The sequence below is a fragment of the Crotalus tigris genome, unplaced genomic scaffold (genome assembly GCF_016545835.1).
Source record: "Crotalus tigris isolate CLP2741 ecotype Arizona unplaced genomic scaffold, ASM1654583v1 scf7180000020524.2783371122:307494, whole genome shotgun sequence".
Lineage (NCBI taxonomy): Eukaryota > Metazoa > Chordata > Lepidosauria > Squamata > Viperidae > Crotalus > Crotalus tigris.
The window spans coordinates 273,630-291,045 of record NW_024098060.1 but is presented as its reverse complement, the minus strand read 5'-3'; the positions used below and the strand labels follow the sequence as shown (position 1 = coordinate 291,045).

At 39.5% G+C, this 17,416-nt stretch overlaps 1 protein-coding gene across 1 annotated transcript; it reads right to left on the bottom strand.

Annotated features, from left to right (window-relative positions):
• Positions 1–1,967: 1,967 nt before the first annotated feature.
• On the bottom strand, positions 1,968–14,270 carry LOC120318908 (vomeronasal type-2 receptor 26-like). Its single transcript, XM_039367060.1, has 4 exons — positions 13,479–14,270; positions 8,363–8,581; positions 5,354–5,480; positions 1,968–2,869 (listed from the first exon to the last, which is right to left on the bottom strand). The coding sequence occupies exons 1-4, from the start codon at positions 14,268–14,270 to the stop codon at positions 1,968–1,970; spliced, it is 2,040 nt and encodes a 679-aa protein (XP_039222994.1).
• Between the last annotated feature and the right edge of the window lie 3,146 nt (positions 14,271–17,416).

Genomic DNA, 17,416 nt, shown 5'->3' with positions numbered 1-17,416 from the left:
AAATGTTGGAATTACAGGTTGGGGGAGGCGATTTTTGACATTGCTTCATTGCCAGTTCAATTACAAATTCACAAGGCCATCAGAAATCACATTTCTCTTAAGGTTGATCAAATGTCTGATTAATCTTTTCAAAAAGTTACTAAAATTCTGTAATCAACAATGACCCTTCCAGGTCTGTAGTAGCATATGGCACCACATCACTCATTGAGCCATACTGTGGCTAGCTAAGCAGCCTCAAATTTGGTTCATATTTCAGTGTGTGAGACTCAAGAAACCCCACAGATATTGGTTCAATTGTATTGATGTGGCCAATAAAGTTTTAAGAAGGGTCAAAAATATATCTGTGTAGGTACTATGGATTGAGAATGTCTATGGAGAGCCTCAATCATCCAGATCATGGTTGTTTCCAAAGGTGCTTTTTTTTCCCTAAAGGCAACTGGACTTTCTTGTCCTTTTTCCTCTGAAAACATTTCACTTCTCATCCAAGAAGCTTCTTCAGTTCTAACTGACTGGTGGGGAATGAAAGAGTTTATATTTTTTGTGCAATCATCTGCAGTCTTCAGAACAGATGACTGCAAAGAATATAAATTCTTCCATTCCTCACCAGTCAGTTAGCACTGAAGTAGCTTCTTGGATGGGAAATGAAACATTTTCAAAAGGGAAATAAAAAACACAAGAAAGTCCAGGACAGTGCCTTTTGGAAAAAAAAAACCTTTGGAACAACACAGTGAAAAGAAAATTGTAAATGAAAAGACAAAGACTGCATCATATAGAATATATAGAATAGTATATAGTAGTGGTGGCAAACCTATGGCATGCATGCCAGAGGCGGCACTTGGAGCCCTTTCTTTGGGCACACATGCTGTTGCCCCAGTCTTGCCTCCTCCCTTGACCCCCTCCTCACCAGCAGCCCCCTTGGAGGAAAGTCACTCCTGAGTGTGGCCCACACGGAGCAGCACAGCCAAGGACATGGCAGCCAGGCAGTGTAGACAAGACTCTGCCCTCACACCGCATCGCACACAGTTGGTCTTCTCTTTCCAGCCTTCAGCCTCACAGAAGATTTCTTGTCACTGGGTTAACCTGTTCAGATATTGTTTATTTAGTGAACTTTAAAATAAAGAAAACTAAATAACAGTGGTTTCAGGGATTATAGGCATGATAATTGCATCTGCCACCATCAAGTCACAGCAACAGTTTTACCGGCAAACGTGGTCTCCACCCCACCTCCTCTCCAAAGTGAATTGATTGTATTGTCTTTTCCCAACAGAACACATACATACAAGCACAAGAGAGAGGGACAAAAACACACAGAGAGAAATACACAGAAAGAGATTTGCTCACATCTCACTCTCCTCCTATGTTTCAAAAAATGGTCCTCCAATTACATTAATTATTAATAAATCTAAGTTGGACTTCAGGTTCAGTTCAAAATGGCAGCTATCTGCAACTCTTTAAAGCAGCTGCCTGATCTTGAAAAAAGATGCAGCTGCTTTGATGAGTCAGCAGCAAGTATTTGAGAAGCAGTTGTGGACATATTTTGCCCAAAATGTATTGCTACAGGTCAATGCAATGTGGATTTGTTTAGTTTAAAGATTGAACGGGCTACTCAATCTTCATAGCTGCCTTAAAACAAGCAAAAAGAGTGTCCTTTAAGTTTAGTTTCTGGAAAATATGAGTGATATGGCAACAGTAGAGAGCAATTGTTCCCAATGAATGCTCCAATGGCATTTAGACACTACATGAATGATAAATAAATCAACAGTTTATTCCAAATTTTATTTTTCATTCCAAATTCAAATAAATTTGCCACAATATTGGTATGAATAACTGAATATCTTTAAGTTGATTGGTGCAAATAATAATTAGTTGAGTAGGCATTCTGCCCTATATAATTTCATATAAATTCAGAAATAATCCCACTTTAGTATACAAATGTAGGCCATTGTTATATGATAATAAGAGACTCCTCATCTTTTTCTTCTTATCAATTGTCCCTTGCTGTTTAGTTCAGACTTTAGAAGAATGATGTAGCATTTGGGCGAAAAGATACAACCCAATAACCCAGCACTGGAAGTTAAGATGGAGAAGATCTCCACAGCTACCATATACTTTCCTTTGGTGCTCAAATAGGTTGGAACAAAAGACAACCAAACGCTACAAAACACCAACATACTAAAAGTGATGAACTTGGCTTCATTGAAAGTATCTGGCAACTTCCTGGCTAGGAAAGCCACTGTAAAGCTGATAAAGGATAGGAATCCCATGTAACCCAAGACAAGATAAAACAGAATGGTGGTTCCTTCATTACATTCTACTACAATTTCTCCAGGGACTGAGTACATATCTAAATTTGGGAATGGAGGTGAGGTTGTCACCCAGACAATACAAGTAACTACTTGAACCAGAGAGCAGGAAATGACAATAGAGCTTGACAATCTTTTTCCCATATATGTCCTCATCTTGGATCCTGGTTTGGTGGCCATAAATGCTACCACCACAGTGATAGTTTTGGCCAGTACAGAAGAAATAGCCACAGAGAATATGATGCCAAAAACAGATTGTCGGAGAAAGCAAGTTGCTTCCCTTGGCTGTCCAATAAAGAGCAAAGAAGACAAGAAGCAAAGAAGAAGGGAGATAAGAAGAATGTAGGTGAGATCCCGGTTGTTGGCTTTGACAATAGGGGTATCTCTGTGCTTAATGAATGTTCCCAACACCAACACTGTTATCAAAGAAAAGGAAACTGCCACTGACATTAAACTGATTCCTAAAGGTTCCTCATAAGAAAGAAAGCTTATTGTTTTGGGGATGCATCCATCCCTGTTCTTGGTAGCATACTGATCTTCTGGGCATTCAATACAATCAATCGTATCTGAAAAGGAAAAGAAAAGAATGGATTTATTACATCTAATTGGAAACCACTTCTATTTGGACATTGATGGGAAGATAGGCTTACTGTGGAGACTGAATCTATTATAGTTAATTAGACAACAAGTGATAAGATATGGCATTAAGAAAGAAACATGGGTATTTTATACAGGACAAATTATTTATAATTTTTCAGGATGATTGAGGATAGATAAACTTTCTATGAGTGGATTACAATAACAGTTTGTTGATAGAAAGTTTTGAAATTTTAATCTTGTGTTGTTTTATTGTTATTATTTTTTCTGTTAAATATGTTATCCCTAATGTAATATATAGAAGACAGGTCAATAACTTGCAGATAGATTTACTAATGTAAAAATGGGGGGGCTGTTTCACAAGGTGTGAGAAATAATAATAATAATAATAATAATAATAATAATAATAATAATAATAATAATGAGGAGGAGGAGGAGGAGGAGCAGGAGGTTGGAAGGGACCTTGGAGTCATCGAGTCCAACCCCCTGCTCAGGCAGGAAACCCTACACCATTTCGGACAAATGGCTGTCCAGTTTCCTCTTAAAAACTTCCAGTGTTGGCGCATTCACCGCTTCTGGAGGCAGGTTGTTCCACTGGTTAATTGTTCTGACTGTCAGGAAGTTTCTCCTTAGTTCTAGGTTGCTTCTCTCCTTGATGAGTCTCCATCCCTTGCTTCTTGTCCTGCCTTCAGGCGCTTTGGAGAATAGCTTGATTCCCTCGTCTCTGTGGCAGCCCCTGAGATATTGGAATACTGCTATCATGTCCCCCCTCGTCCTTCTCTTCATTAAACTAAATATACCCAATTCCAGCAACCGTTCCTTGTATGTTTTATATATTTATATATTGAAGTAATGTATTAATCAGTATTCAGTTAGGGGGGATAATATATGTATACCTTTTTTCTTTTTTAATGTCTTGTTGTTTTGTGGGGTTTTTTCCCCTTTTTGTCTCTTTTGGGTTCTTTGGAGTTTTAATTTTTTCTTGAATGAAATATAAACAGATTAAAAAAAGAAATGAAAACATCCTGTTTAAGGATCAATATACAACATTCTGAAGAATACACGATATTCTTGAAAAGCCAGCACCAAAGAAGATTTCCTACTGCTAATATTGCCTGTTCTCTTGTTCTTGTTATGAAATCTAATATAGTAATTTATCATTTGTTGTATTTGAAAACTTTCAACCTTTTCCCTTCATAGTAAATTCTTAATTTTTCTATTGCTGTACAGCTGAACTGGGCCTTGAAGAAATGAAGGTTCTTTAATAGAAATCTCCATCCGGGCATATGCCTCAATATTTTTCAATACTGACATTTGTTGTCACTGAATTCCATCTCAACATTTCATGTCCTTTCATCCAGCTTGAAGAATACTTTGCTCTTTGATAATTATTTTTCTTGCAAGCATTCTAAATACTATTCTTTATTCTTTATCAGTTTATTCCCCTTTTCTTGGCACTGGTGAGACCACACCCAGTGTATTATGCATTATTCTGGACCCCAAATTTCCCAAAAGATGTTGAAAGCCCTCAGGCTGATACAGGGACTTGAGGACATGACATATGAGAAATTTAACCTGAGGGAAGGGAAAAGACTTAAGGGAAAACATGCTTTCTGTGCTCAGATAAATAAAAGGGAGGCATAAAAAAATACCGTATTTTCTGGCGTATAAGACGACTTTCTAAACCCTGAAAATCTTCTCAAAAGTCAGGGGTCGTCTTATACGCAGGAATATACGGGTAGCTGTTCTCTGAATTTAAAACCAATCTGCCCCCTAGTGGCCAGCCCTATTTTTTTTACAGAAATAAGCACCAACAGGACAAAGCTTTCTAGCAGCAAAGGAATGGAGCTCCTATTGTGCTCATCTATAAACAGAAATTCAATATTATACTGTATTTTCTGGCGTATAACTTTCTAAACCCTGAAAATGTTCTCAAAAGTTGGGGGTCGTCTTATACGCCCAGTCGCCTTATACGCCAGAATATATGGTAGTCAAAAGTTGGAACTAGGACCAAAAACCCTGGTTATAAGTTACAGCTTTCTAGATTTTATATAAATATAAGGAGAAACATATCTATTCAACAATGGAAGGATCTGTCTATAATGTTATGGGGTTCTCCATTGCTGGAGAAGTTGCTTTCATTGATTGTATTGCATACTCCAGAGGGTAGCATTATATCAACATTATGGTCCCATCCAGTTCCACAGTTTTATAAATTTAAGATTTTATCACTGTGTGAATTAATGAATGTATCAGTTTATCACGGAGACAGGCATGAAGCATGGGAGGATGAGCATTTTTTTTCATTGGGTTTTCTTTTTCTTTCTTTCTTTTGATTTGATGTTGGATGGAAAAGTCCAGAGGATCTCATGAATGCAAGAACAAGGGGACAGTTGCTACTTCTTTATCTCAAATAAAGAAGGTGGTGCTGTTGAATATAATGCATTGCCTACCCTTCAACTTTGAGATCTTCCTTTCTGGGCATGGTGTGCAATCATAACAGCAAAATTTATCCTTTTCTCTTTTTTTCTTCTGATACCCTGGAGGGCAAGATTCAGAACATATGGAAACTGGTTGTACCTACCAGAAAGAAAGAAGTAGCAATGGGTTTAGGGGAAGCAAGCCAAGGAATTTAGGTTTTCACAGCTACTATTTACAAATGAAATGACGTCTGGGTAGTCATGGGGATAGTAAATATATGAGGCCATATTCACAGTCTCACACAGCATTTCCCCCTTCAGCAGTTGATATAAAGGAACATTGTGGGTTGCTATTATTTTTATAATCTAGATAATAAAGATCTGGAGCTCAAGCAAATAAATAATCAATCAATCAATCAATCAATTGACTCAATCCAAAACTTTTAGAATGAAGAAATGAGTAGTGATATTCCTTGATGATGCTGATAACAATTATTTCTTCTAACTCAATCAAAATTTAATTCACTGGAAAATGAAAGCACAAAATTCTGCTTGCGTATTTTGGCCATGTCACCCAATCAATCTTACTAGAAAAGGCTAGTATGGTGGGAATGGGCAACAGTAAAAGGAAACAAGGCCTCTAAAAACCATGGTATTTAGATACTACCAAAGCAGACACCGCCAGACCATAAAACAGCTGAAAAAAAGGTATAAAAGATAAGAAACTATGGAGGGATCTGGTCCATAGAATCAGATATGTTTGAACAGATAGGATCATCAAGTAGAAACATGTAGGGTATGGTTTCTAAAATATAACAGAATAACAGAGTTAGAAGGGACCTTGAAGATCATCTACTCCAACCAACTCTTCAAGCAGAAGACCCTATACCATTCCACACAAATGGTTGTCCAATATCTTAAAACCCTCCAGTGTTGGAGCACCCACAACTTCTGGAGGCAAATTGTTCCACTGATTAATTGTTCTAGCTGCCAGGAAATTTTTCCTTAGTTCTAAGTTGGTTCTCTCCTTGATTAGTTTCCATCCATTGCTTCTTGTTCTAGCTGCCAGTTCTTTGGAGAATAGGTTGAACTATTTACTTATTCCGATAAATACTGTAAAACAGTGGTTCTCAACCTTTTTAATGCCGCGACCCCCAACCGGTCGTAAGTCGAGGACTACTCAACCAGTCGTAAGTCGAGGACTACTCAACTGGTGCAGCACCGTTTGCAGAATGGGACTTTTGGCAGGTTCAGCAGGGCAGAGACAGCCTGGACAATTCCTATTGGCTTTTGAAAGCCCATAGAATTAGACTCTATTCAAGAGAGTCTATTCTATTGGCTTTCAAAAGCCAATAGAATAAAAGGGAGTAGCACAATTAAGGAAAAGAGGGGGAAAATGGCAGACTGCATTGTTTGGCGACCCCCATGAAATGGTCGTTCGACCCCAAATGGGGTCCCGACCCACAGGTTGAGAACCACTGCTGTAAAACAATTCTAGAGGATAAGAAGGAAAATCAGAAATTAAATACTTATCTATATTATTTTTAAAAGTGCTTTCTATTCTGGTTTTCTTTTTTTCCTTATTACCATTTATAAATAATAAAATAGTGGAAATGTTGGCATTAAGCTCAAAAATGTCTACCTTTTTATATCATAGATATATTTGATGGATCTATATTATGTTCTACTCTATTCTAATATACTTTATGTAGGTATGATTTATCTTTTTCATGTTATATTAAGCATCAGTTGTAGAATCTCAGTAATTCTCTATCCATTTATTGACATTTTCCTTATTAAAAGTCCTTAGCTTACAAGCATTGATTTAGTTAGTTTGAAGTTAAAATGGTTTATGTCTAGTGACTTATGACTGTTTTTCACACTTACGACCTCATTACTATATCCTCATGGTCAAAGGATCAAAATTCAGATGCTTGGCACTGGTGTATATTTATGATGCTTGCAGGTCCTAGAATCATGTGATCACTTTTTGTGACTTTCTGAAAGTGAAATCAATGGGGAAGCTAGATCCACTTAGCAACCATGTTACTAAGTTAACAACTGCAGTGATTCACTTAACAACTGAGACAAGAAATGAAGCAAAACTCACTTAACTACTGCCTTACTTAGCAATAGAAAGTTTGGATTCAGTTGTGGTTCTAGGCTGGGTTCAGTCATGGTTCTAGCCAAGGATTGCCTATAGTACACTTACATGGCTGAGCGAAGTAGAAGAACAGAAAGACAATGGAAAAGATGGTATTAGTTGAATGTCCTCTAAAGAACTGAAGATAACCATCAGGAACAATCCAAGGTGAAGGGCTTCTGTCCACAGATTGTCACAAGGTTTCAGACTCAACTTAATGATACCTACCTATTTTTTATGGAAATAAATTGTCACCCATGATGGGCTCAGCCCATTCAGAAGAATGGAAAGACAGTGGAAACGATGGGTAGATGTTATTAATTGAATGTCCTGTAAAGAACTGAAGATAACCATCAGGAACAGTCTAAGGTGAAGGGCTTCTGTCCACAGACACACAAGGTTTCAGACTCAACTAATTGTTATGGAAATAAATTGTCACCCATGATGGGCTCAGCCCATTCAGAAGAATGGAAAGACAGTGGAAACGATGGGTAGATGTTATTAATTGAATGTCCTGTAAAGAACTGAAGATAACCATCAGGAACAGTCTAAGGTGAAGGGCTTCTGTCCACAGACACACAAGGTTTCAGACTCAACTAATTGTTATGGAAATAAATTGTCACCCATGATGGGCTCAGCCCATTCAGAAGAATGGAAAGACAGTGGAAACGATGGGTAGATGTTATTAATTGAATGTCCTGTAAAGAACTGAAGATAACCATCGGGAACAGTCTAAGGTGAAGGGCTTCTGTCCACAGACACACAAGGTTTCAGACTCAACTAATTGTTATGGAAATAAATTGTCATCCATGATGGGCTCAGCCCATTCAGAAAAAGCAAATGTTAAGTTACAGGTCTGAAGATGAAAAAATATTCTGAAAAAGAATCATAGATCATACCTGATTATAACGCTGGGGCCACATAATTGATGAGTCATCAATATTGAGATTTTTCCCTTCAGGATCCACTGTTCCAATTTGCACCCTAACGAAGGAGTTATTTGGGAATGTGATTAAGTTTGTGATATCAAATCCACCACCCATTTCCTTCCTTCCATTGAAGAACACTGTTTCCCCAGCAGAATTGTTGAACACAATAGATTGAAGAACTAGATGGAGCTACATCCAACATACAGAGGGAGACAGAGAGAGAGGAAAACAACACACACTGAAAATTGATTGGAATTTTTCTGAACACATCTCCTTCTTTTTGTGCAGTGCATGAATATTCAGTCTACCATGTGCAACTTCTCAAGAGACATAACAGACCAATAACCATGTTAGACAGACAGAGAGACAGACAGATAATTTTTAAAAAGATAGAGATAGATAGACAAAAATACAGATCAGTTGATAATGATACTTGTTAGCTGGGCTAACTTTATTGGTTGAGGACGAAGAGAATGATTAAAGATGCAGAAAATGATGAGAGGACATAAATCACAAGTACAAAGGGACTGTAGTTTGTAAAATAGAATAGAATAGAATAGAATAGAATAGAATAGAATAGAATAGAATAGAATAGAGTAGAGTAGAATAGAGTAGAGTAGAGTAGAGTAGAGTAGAGTAGAGTAGAGTAGAGTAGAGTAGAGCAGAGCAGAGCAGAACAGAACAGAACAGAACAGAACAGAACAGAATAGAATAGAATAGAATAGAATAGAAACTGGAAGGGATCTTGGAGGTCTTCTAGTCCAGACCCCCACTAAAGCAGGAAAACCTATACCATCTCAGACAAGTCACTGTCCAATCTCTTCTTTAAAACCTCCATAGATGGAGCAACCATGATTTCTGAAGGCAAGCTACTGATTAATTGTCCTCACTGTTAGGAAGTTTCTCGTTAATTTCAGGTTGCTTCTCTCTTTGATCAATTTCCAGACATTGTTTCTTGTCCTGGTTTCTGGTGCTTTAGAGAACCATTTGACCCCCTCTTCTTTGTGGCAGCCTCTCAAATACTGTAATACTGCTATCATATCACCCCCATTTTTTCTTTTCTTTAGACTAGCCAAACCCAAATCCTGCTGCCATTCTTCATATGTTTTAGTCTCCGGGCCTTTGAACATCTCAGTTCCTCTTCTCTGAATTTTCTCCAACTTACAACTTCAGAGAGCTTATCTTAGACTTTGTACTATTTCAGGCTTGTATGCACTAGACCATAGCATATTTCCACACTCAAGTAAACAAGAACCAAAAAGTGCAGCTACAGGGTTCCCAACAAGTAGTTCTCTATATTTGTTCTCTATCAGTGGAAATACAGGTATGTATTAATTAATAATAAGATGGTTATCCCAAAGATGCTTTTTCATGAGGCAACTGGACTTTTTTGTTTTTCTTTGAAGATGTTTTGCTTCTCATCCAAGAAGCTTCAATTCTGACTGGATAGTGGGAAGGGAAGGATTTATACTCCTGCAGACAGCTGTTCATTTGCCTTCTTTTAGGGAGTCCTTAGTGCTACCTGGAGGCTTATCTGTGTCTTCAGGGTCACCTGAGTAGTGCAAATGTGTGTAGAACTGTTGAAAGGACTGTGTTGTAGACTGGAGACAGATGATGTCTTATCCCTCCCCCTCTGTTGAGAGAGGGCTGCTCAGTTTTGACATAGATGGACGCTAAAAGAATGCAAAGGACCAGCTGTTTGTAAGGAGTGTAAATCCTTCCATTCCCCACTATCCAGTCAGAAGAAGCTTCTTGGATGAGAAGTGTAACGTCTTCAAACAAAATCAAGAAAGTCCAGTTGCCTTATGAAAAAGCATCTTTGGGATAACTATGACCTGGATGACTGAGAATCTCCATAGACAGTAAGATAGTTAATACTGGTTGACATTACATCACTCTAAAGATATTTGCACACACGGACACTTCAGAATACAGAATGAGAGAGTGTGAAGGGATGGTGGAGGCTCATTTTGAAGTTTTCCAATGTGGAACAACAGTAACAGAGAAAGAGTAGCAGTATCAACTTTTCAGAACTCTAAACTATAGATCTTTTACAATATCCAAATGTTTTTTTTTAAATAAAGCATTTCCCGCCACCTGACATAAGTCATGTTTCCCATATGAAGGAAAAAGATTATTATTATTATTATTATTATGGATCATCGCACAGTCAGCCAGATGTTCAGACTGGATTTGGCATTTTGTCTACCTATCGAGTCCTTACCCAGGACCTGGGATAGGCAGATGTGGATGTTTGATGGTATTACAGATATCGTCGCAGGATGGAAGCAGTTCCTAGTAAGGCCGCCTTTTGCAATTGACTAATAGCGAATTTGTCAATGCCAATGGTGTTCAAGTGGTGCTCCAGTTGTTTTGGGATTGCACCCAAGGAGCCTATTACTATTGGTACTACCCTTGCTTGCTTTTGCCACAGTCTTTCTATTTCTATTATTATTATTATTATTATTATTATTATTATTATTATTATTATTATTATTACTATTAATAAAGTTGGAAGGGACCTTGGAGGCCATCTAGTCCAGTGGTTCTCAACCTTTTTAATACCGCGACCCCCAACCGGTCGTAAGTCGAGGACTACTCAACCGGTCGTAAGTCGAGGACTACTCAACTGGTGCAGCACCGTTTGCAGAATGGGACTTTTGGCGGGCTCAGCAGGGCAGAGACAGCCTGGACAATTCCTATTGGCTTTTGAAAGCCAATAGAATTAGACTCTATTCAAGAGAGTCTATTCTATTGGCTTTCAAAAGCCAATAGAATAAAAGGGAGTAGCACAGCTAAGGAAAAGGGGAAAAAATGGCGGACTGCGTTGTTTGGCGACCCCCGTGAAATGGTCGGCAACCCCAAATGGGGTCCCGACCCACAGTTGAGACCACTGATCTAGTCCAACCCCCATGCTCAGGCAGGAAACCCTATACCATTTCAGACAAATGGCTGTCCAGTCTCTTCTTAAAAACTTCCAGTGTTAGAGCATTCACCGCTTCTGGAGGCAGATTGTTCCACTGATTAATTGTTCTTAACTGTCAGGAAGTTTCTCCTTAGTTCTAGGTTGCTTCTCTCCTTGATTAGTTTCCATCCGTTGCTTCTTGTCCTGCCTTCAGGTGCTTTGGAGAATAGCTTGACTCCCTCTTCTTTGTGGCAGCCCCTGAGATATTGGAACACTGCATCATGTCCCCCTCATCCTTCCTTTGTTAAACTAGGACATACCAATATCCAGCAAAAACCGTTCCTTATATCTTAGCCTCCAGTCCCCTAATCATCTTTGTTGCTCTTCTCTGTGCTCTTTTCTAGATTCTCAAACACTTTTTTACATCGTGGGTGACCAAAAACTGGATGCAGTATTCCAAGTGGGCCTTACCAAGGCATTGTTAAAGTGGTATTAATACTTCACGTGATCTGATTCTATCCCTCTGTTAATGCACCCTAGCACTGTGTTGGCTTTTTTTGGCATCTGCAGCACACGGCCTGGCTCATATTTTAAATGATTTAGTCCACTAGGACTCGAGATCCCTCTCACAGTTACTTACTATGAGCGAATACTTCCCTATTAATATACCTGTACATTTGGTTTTTCTTGCCTAATGTAGAACCTTACTTTTTCACCATTGAATTCATTGCACCCAGTTGTTTCAAGCTCTGTCTAGAAACTAACAAATAGATCACCGTGCGGTCTCTCAACATAGGGCGACGACCCAAAGTTGGCGGCTGCAGGATCTTCTGACCTCTTTTATGGGGTACGTCCAAGCTGTGGCGCTAGATCCGACTATTTTTGTCACCTACCTTCGGGGGCGCGGCTGCGCCATTCCGTGGGGGCACAGACCGGCTTGCTCTCTTCGCGCCACGCTATGCGCACTGCGCGTTCTGGGGCTCGGGCCTCGGCGGCGGCGCTCGCTGCCTTCCGGGGGGGGGCCACTACGCTCGCTATTGCTCGCTGCGCGTGGGGGCCTTGCGCGCCGCGCCTCTCCTCTCGGGTATACGCTCGCCCGCGCTATTGCGCGCCCACGCCGACGGGGAGCCCACCGCCCCACTATGCGCCGCCGCCACGCACGGGGGGCGCCACTCCCTTCTGCGCCCCTCATACGCGCGTCTATCGCCGCTGCGGAGGCCCGCCCCATGCCGATACGCCGCAGCCGTGCTCCTCCTTGGCAGTGGGAGTGAGTCGCGCCTGGAACAACATGGCTACGGCCGCGCGTGCGGGGCCTTCCGCCACCGAATTGCGCGCCTGCTCCGCTCCCTGCGCTGCTATGCGCACATATAACCTTGCGCTGTGTGGACGGCGGAGTGTCACGTCCCGATAAGGGCGGCGGCGCGCCTCCGGGAACGCCGCCGCGCATGCGCGCCACGCGCGGGAGCCCCGCCCCCATGCGCGCCGCACGCGGGGGGCGCCACTGCGCATGCGCGCCGCGCGCGGAGGCCCGCCCCCATGCACGCCGCACGCGGGGGGGCGGCGCCGCGCATGCGCGCCGCGCGTGGGGCCCCGCCCCCATGCGCGCCGCCGCCGCGCATGCGCATAACCTTTGTGTGACGGGGTCGCCGTCACACAAAGGTTAAGAACCGCTGGTCTAGATCCTCCTGTATCCTGTATTATAATTGTTCTTCAGTGCATCATAGAGAACAACAGAATTACAGAATTGGAACAAACCTTGGAGGTCTTCTAGTCCAACCCCCTGCTTAAGCAGAAGACCCTATATCATTCTAGACAAGTGTCTGTCCAGTCTCTTCTTAAAAGCTTCCAGTGATGGAGCACCCACAACTTCCAAAAGTAATATTCCACTGATTAATTGTTCTCAATGTCAGGTAATTTCTCCTTAGTTTTCAGGTTGCTTCTCTCCTTGATTAGTTTCCAACCATTGCTTCCTGTCCTGCCTTCTAGTGCTTTGGAGAGGTTGACCTCCTCTTCTTTGTGGTGGCCCCTCAAATAGTGGAATATTACTATCGTGTTTCTCCTAGTCCTTCTTTTCACTAGACTAGACATACGACTTTAATCGCTCATTAAAGAGATAATATGGATGATATATGAGTCTCTACTAATCTTTTTATGAGGGAAAGAGAAACGCACAGCCATTACCTGCCAAGGCTGAAGACTTTGAAGTTTGGTCCTTTTCATACCACTCTTTGATGTGAGTTTGGATCTAAATAACTCCATGGAATGTAAAGCATGTGCTATAGCATAGACCGCATTGTAGATGCTATAGCTATGACCAGTCATGTGCATTTCGAACAGAGATCCAGGAAGTTTTTTCAAGCTCTCTTCCCAAGAACATACTTCTGTGACTTCCATCTTCTTTGGACATTGAAATAAACAGTTAAAAGCTTGCTCCAGGAAGACATCCAGAAAATTATTTCCTTCAGCCTGACATGGGTCTAGGGCCAGAAGAAATTTCTGGAACTTGGGCAGTTGATGGGAGTGAACAGTAAAAGAAATGGCTCCTTGAAACACTTGCAAATCTGAGCCCATCTGAATTCTTGTCATCCCAAAATCAATCTGGGCAGTCATAACCCATACCCTTTGAAAGAATATATCTGAATTATCATGAGTTGCTTGAAGCATAAAATTGCTCAGCAATATCATGGACAAGTTTTCTCCATAAACAACAATTGTATTAACATTGACATTAGTCATCGGTAGATAAATATTCCAGACTTTCCTGTTAACACTGAAGATATCATCCAACTCTGCTTTTGGGATTTTTGTTGTGAATGCTGAACAGATTCCATTCTGGGAAAGCAGGGGTTCTAACATCTGTATGAAATGTTCTCCACTGTCATCATCAGTGATGAAGAACCCAATCCATGTCCACCCGAAATGGTGAAGTAACTGGATAATTCCCCTATACTGACTGGCTTCATTTGGAACCATACGGTATAGAGCTTGGGATGGTGTAATATGGCTCTCCTCTTGAGCAAAGGAGCCATAAGTAAGCTAAAAAAAAGTAGTTTTTTTAGAAACTGGCTGGAAGGAATGTATAAATAAATCTGCATGCGAGAAAATTTTTATACGTGTCAGAGTAAAAAAAAAGTATCTTTGTCTGCATAAACCCACAAGGTAAACATCTATTTTCTTTTTGTTTGAATGTTTCTGCATGTTAAAAAAATATATGAGGTGGAATATAGATAAAAAGGTTGGTATTACTTTAGAGGATGTGAATTTGGTAAAACAGATTAAAGATCAAAGTCGATTTCATATAAAAAGAATTGATAATGCTTTAATAGAATTGGACTCTGAAACGGAGTTAGTTAAAGATTGTATGATTAAATGGGCGCAAAATATCCAAGAGCCAATTTTATTGGATACATGGGAGACAATTTGGGTTAGAAATGTAAAATTTACTCAAGCACAAAATTTAAGAGAAATTTTTATAAAATGTTTTATAGATGGCATTTGGATCCCCAAAAGTTGTCCCGCATGTATCCAAAATTACAGCCCAAATGTTGGAGATGTGGAAATTTAGATGCAACTTATTTTCATATTTCGTGGACTTGTAAAGATATTAAAGCTTTTTGGATTAAGATTTGGTGGAATATTCAAAAGATTTTTAAGAAAAAGATAAAGTTTATTCCGCAATTATTTTTGTTGGATACTATTGTAGATTTGGATGTTAAAGAAACTAATTTGATGTTGAACTTCATAACTGCTGCAAGATTATTGGTGGGGCAATATTGGAAGAAAAACTTATTGCCTACTTTGGAAGAATGGATACTTAAAGAGTCTAATTTAGCAGAAATGGCGAAAATCTCCACCTATTTGAAGGATCATTCACAAGAAAGATATATTATGGTTTGGAGAAGATGGATTGATTATATTCAGAAGAAGTATGAAACTGAAAAGTATTATCTTGCTTTTGAATAGATTTTAGATAATTATTAATAGTATTAATGGTATTATTATTTTTGTTTTAATTTGTTAATATTTGTTTTGAGAAAGAGTTAAAGTGCATTATGGTTTTGATTGATAGTTTAGTTGGTTTATGTTAGCTAGAGTATGTTTGTTTATTTGTTACCCTGTAATCAGCTCTGGGAAGTGGGGGAGGGAGGAGGGAATGGGTGGGTTTATATTGTAATTTGTAAAACTTTTAATAAAATAAAATAAAATAAAATAAAAATATGATTTTCTGGAACAAGTATCTTGCAAAAAGGTATACTAAAAGTAGTTAATTGGAAAAAGTGCAGGGAAGGACAATTAAGGTGAGTAAAGGCCTAGAAACTAAAACATATGAAGAAAGGTTGCAGAGTTTGGGTATGGCCAGTCTAAAAAAAAGAAGGACTAGGGATGACTTGATAGCAGTATTCCAGTATTTGAGGGGCTACCACAAAGAAGAGGGGGTTAACGTATTCTCCAAAGCACCAGAAGGCAAGACAAGAAACAATGCATGGAAACTAATCAAGGAGAGAAGCAACCGGGAATGAAGGACAAACTTCCTAATAGTGAGAACAATTAACCATTGGAACAGCTTGCCTTCAGAAGTGGTGGGTGCTTCATCATTGGAGGTTTTTAAGGAGAGACTGGACAGCCACTTGTCTCAAATTTTATAGCAGTGTTTCCCAAACTTGAGAACTTTGAGACCGTTGGACTTCAACTCCCAGAATTTCTCAGCCAGAGATACATGTCTGCAGAATTCTGGGAGTTGAAGTCCAACGGTCTCAAAGTTCTCAAGTTTGGGAAACACTGTTTTATAGGGTCTCTTGCTTGAGCAGGGGGCTGGACTAGAAGACCTTCAAAGTGCCTTGGCAGCTCTATCCTGACACAATTTTATTCTTAATCTCCTATCCCTTTTCCACCTTGGGGAAACATTGCTGTTTATCTCTAATGCATTTCTGACCTGCAAAATCAAAGTAAGAAGAAAAACGATTATAATTTATAAACTTCTCCATTATTCTGTGAGCAGATCTTACCTGTGGGATCTTATAAAGACTTAAAAGGTTTGCCATATGGAATGAGACAACGGAACCAAGTCCGCCAATAACAGCAATAAGCTTTTTCCCAGAATCACATTCATAATTAGGTAAAAGACTGTGCATCTTGAAAAGAAGGTCTAGAGTGGTCCGATAGGTCATCATTGCATCATTGTAGCTATCACAGATATGGAATCCAAGCGTGATATTGGGTAAGATCTTGGAATCCTCGTTTATTTCATTTATGGCAAATGCCAAGGCCAGGATATGTTGGTAGAACTTAGTCACCATGCTGCCAATAAAGTGAGAAGCAAATTGTCCCATCATAGACTAACATTAAAAGGAAAATGCTGCAATCCTGACTCAGATTCATTGCAAGCAACAGTCATAGTTTTTCATCACTGTTTGAAAGAGGGAATAACAGAATAACAGAATTGAAAAGCACGTTGGAGGTCTTCTAATCCACACACACCCTCCCACCCCAGGCAGAAAACGCTACACAATTTCAGGCAAATGTCTGTCCAATTTTTTTCTTAAAAACCTCCAGTGTTGGAACACCCACAACTTCTGGATTTTGTACATGCAGCCAGACACAAAGTATTCTTCTCCATCATGAGAATGATTCATATATTGTATATAAAAACAACTTATATAATGAATATAAAACCTGGGATTGGGAAGTCTTTCAAATTTTTCTGTAAGGAATGGATGATCTACATTTAAATCTCAAATTCATACCACCAAATGTAGGGAAAAAAATGCTCAAAGAGAGAGATAGATAGAAAGATAGATAAAAACTCTTTAAAGCTGTGTGAAAATATTCTTCAACAGAAGGCATGATTTGAAAACATTTCAAATGTTTTAGTAAAACTTTTAGTAAAATCAGTGGCCATGGTTATATTTCTCTTTTAAAAGAATAATGAACCACAGACAAACTATAAACAAATACTACCTTTCCACCTTTATTTATTTATTTTTTCTTAGTTATCTTCATGTCATTTTATACGCCTGGTGGCCAGAGGGACACCTTGTGCAGTTTTCCAGGCAACGTTATTTAAAAATTATTTTCCTTTGCTTTCTTCGTAGGGCTGATAGAGAGGATTTGATCCAAAA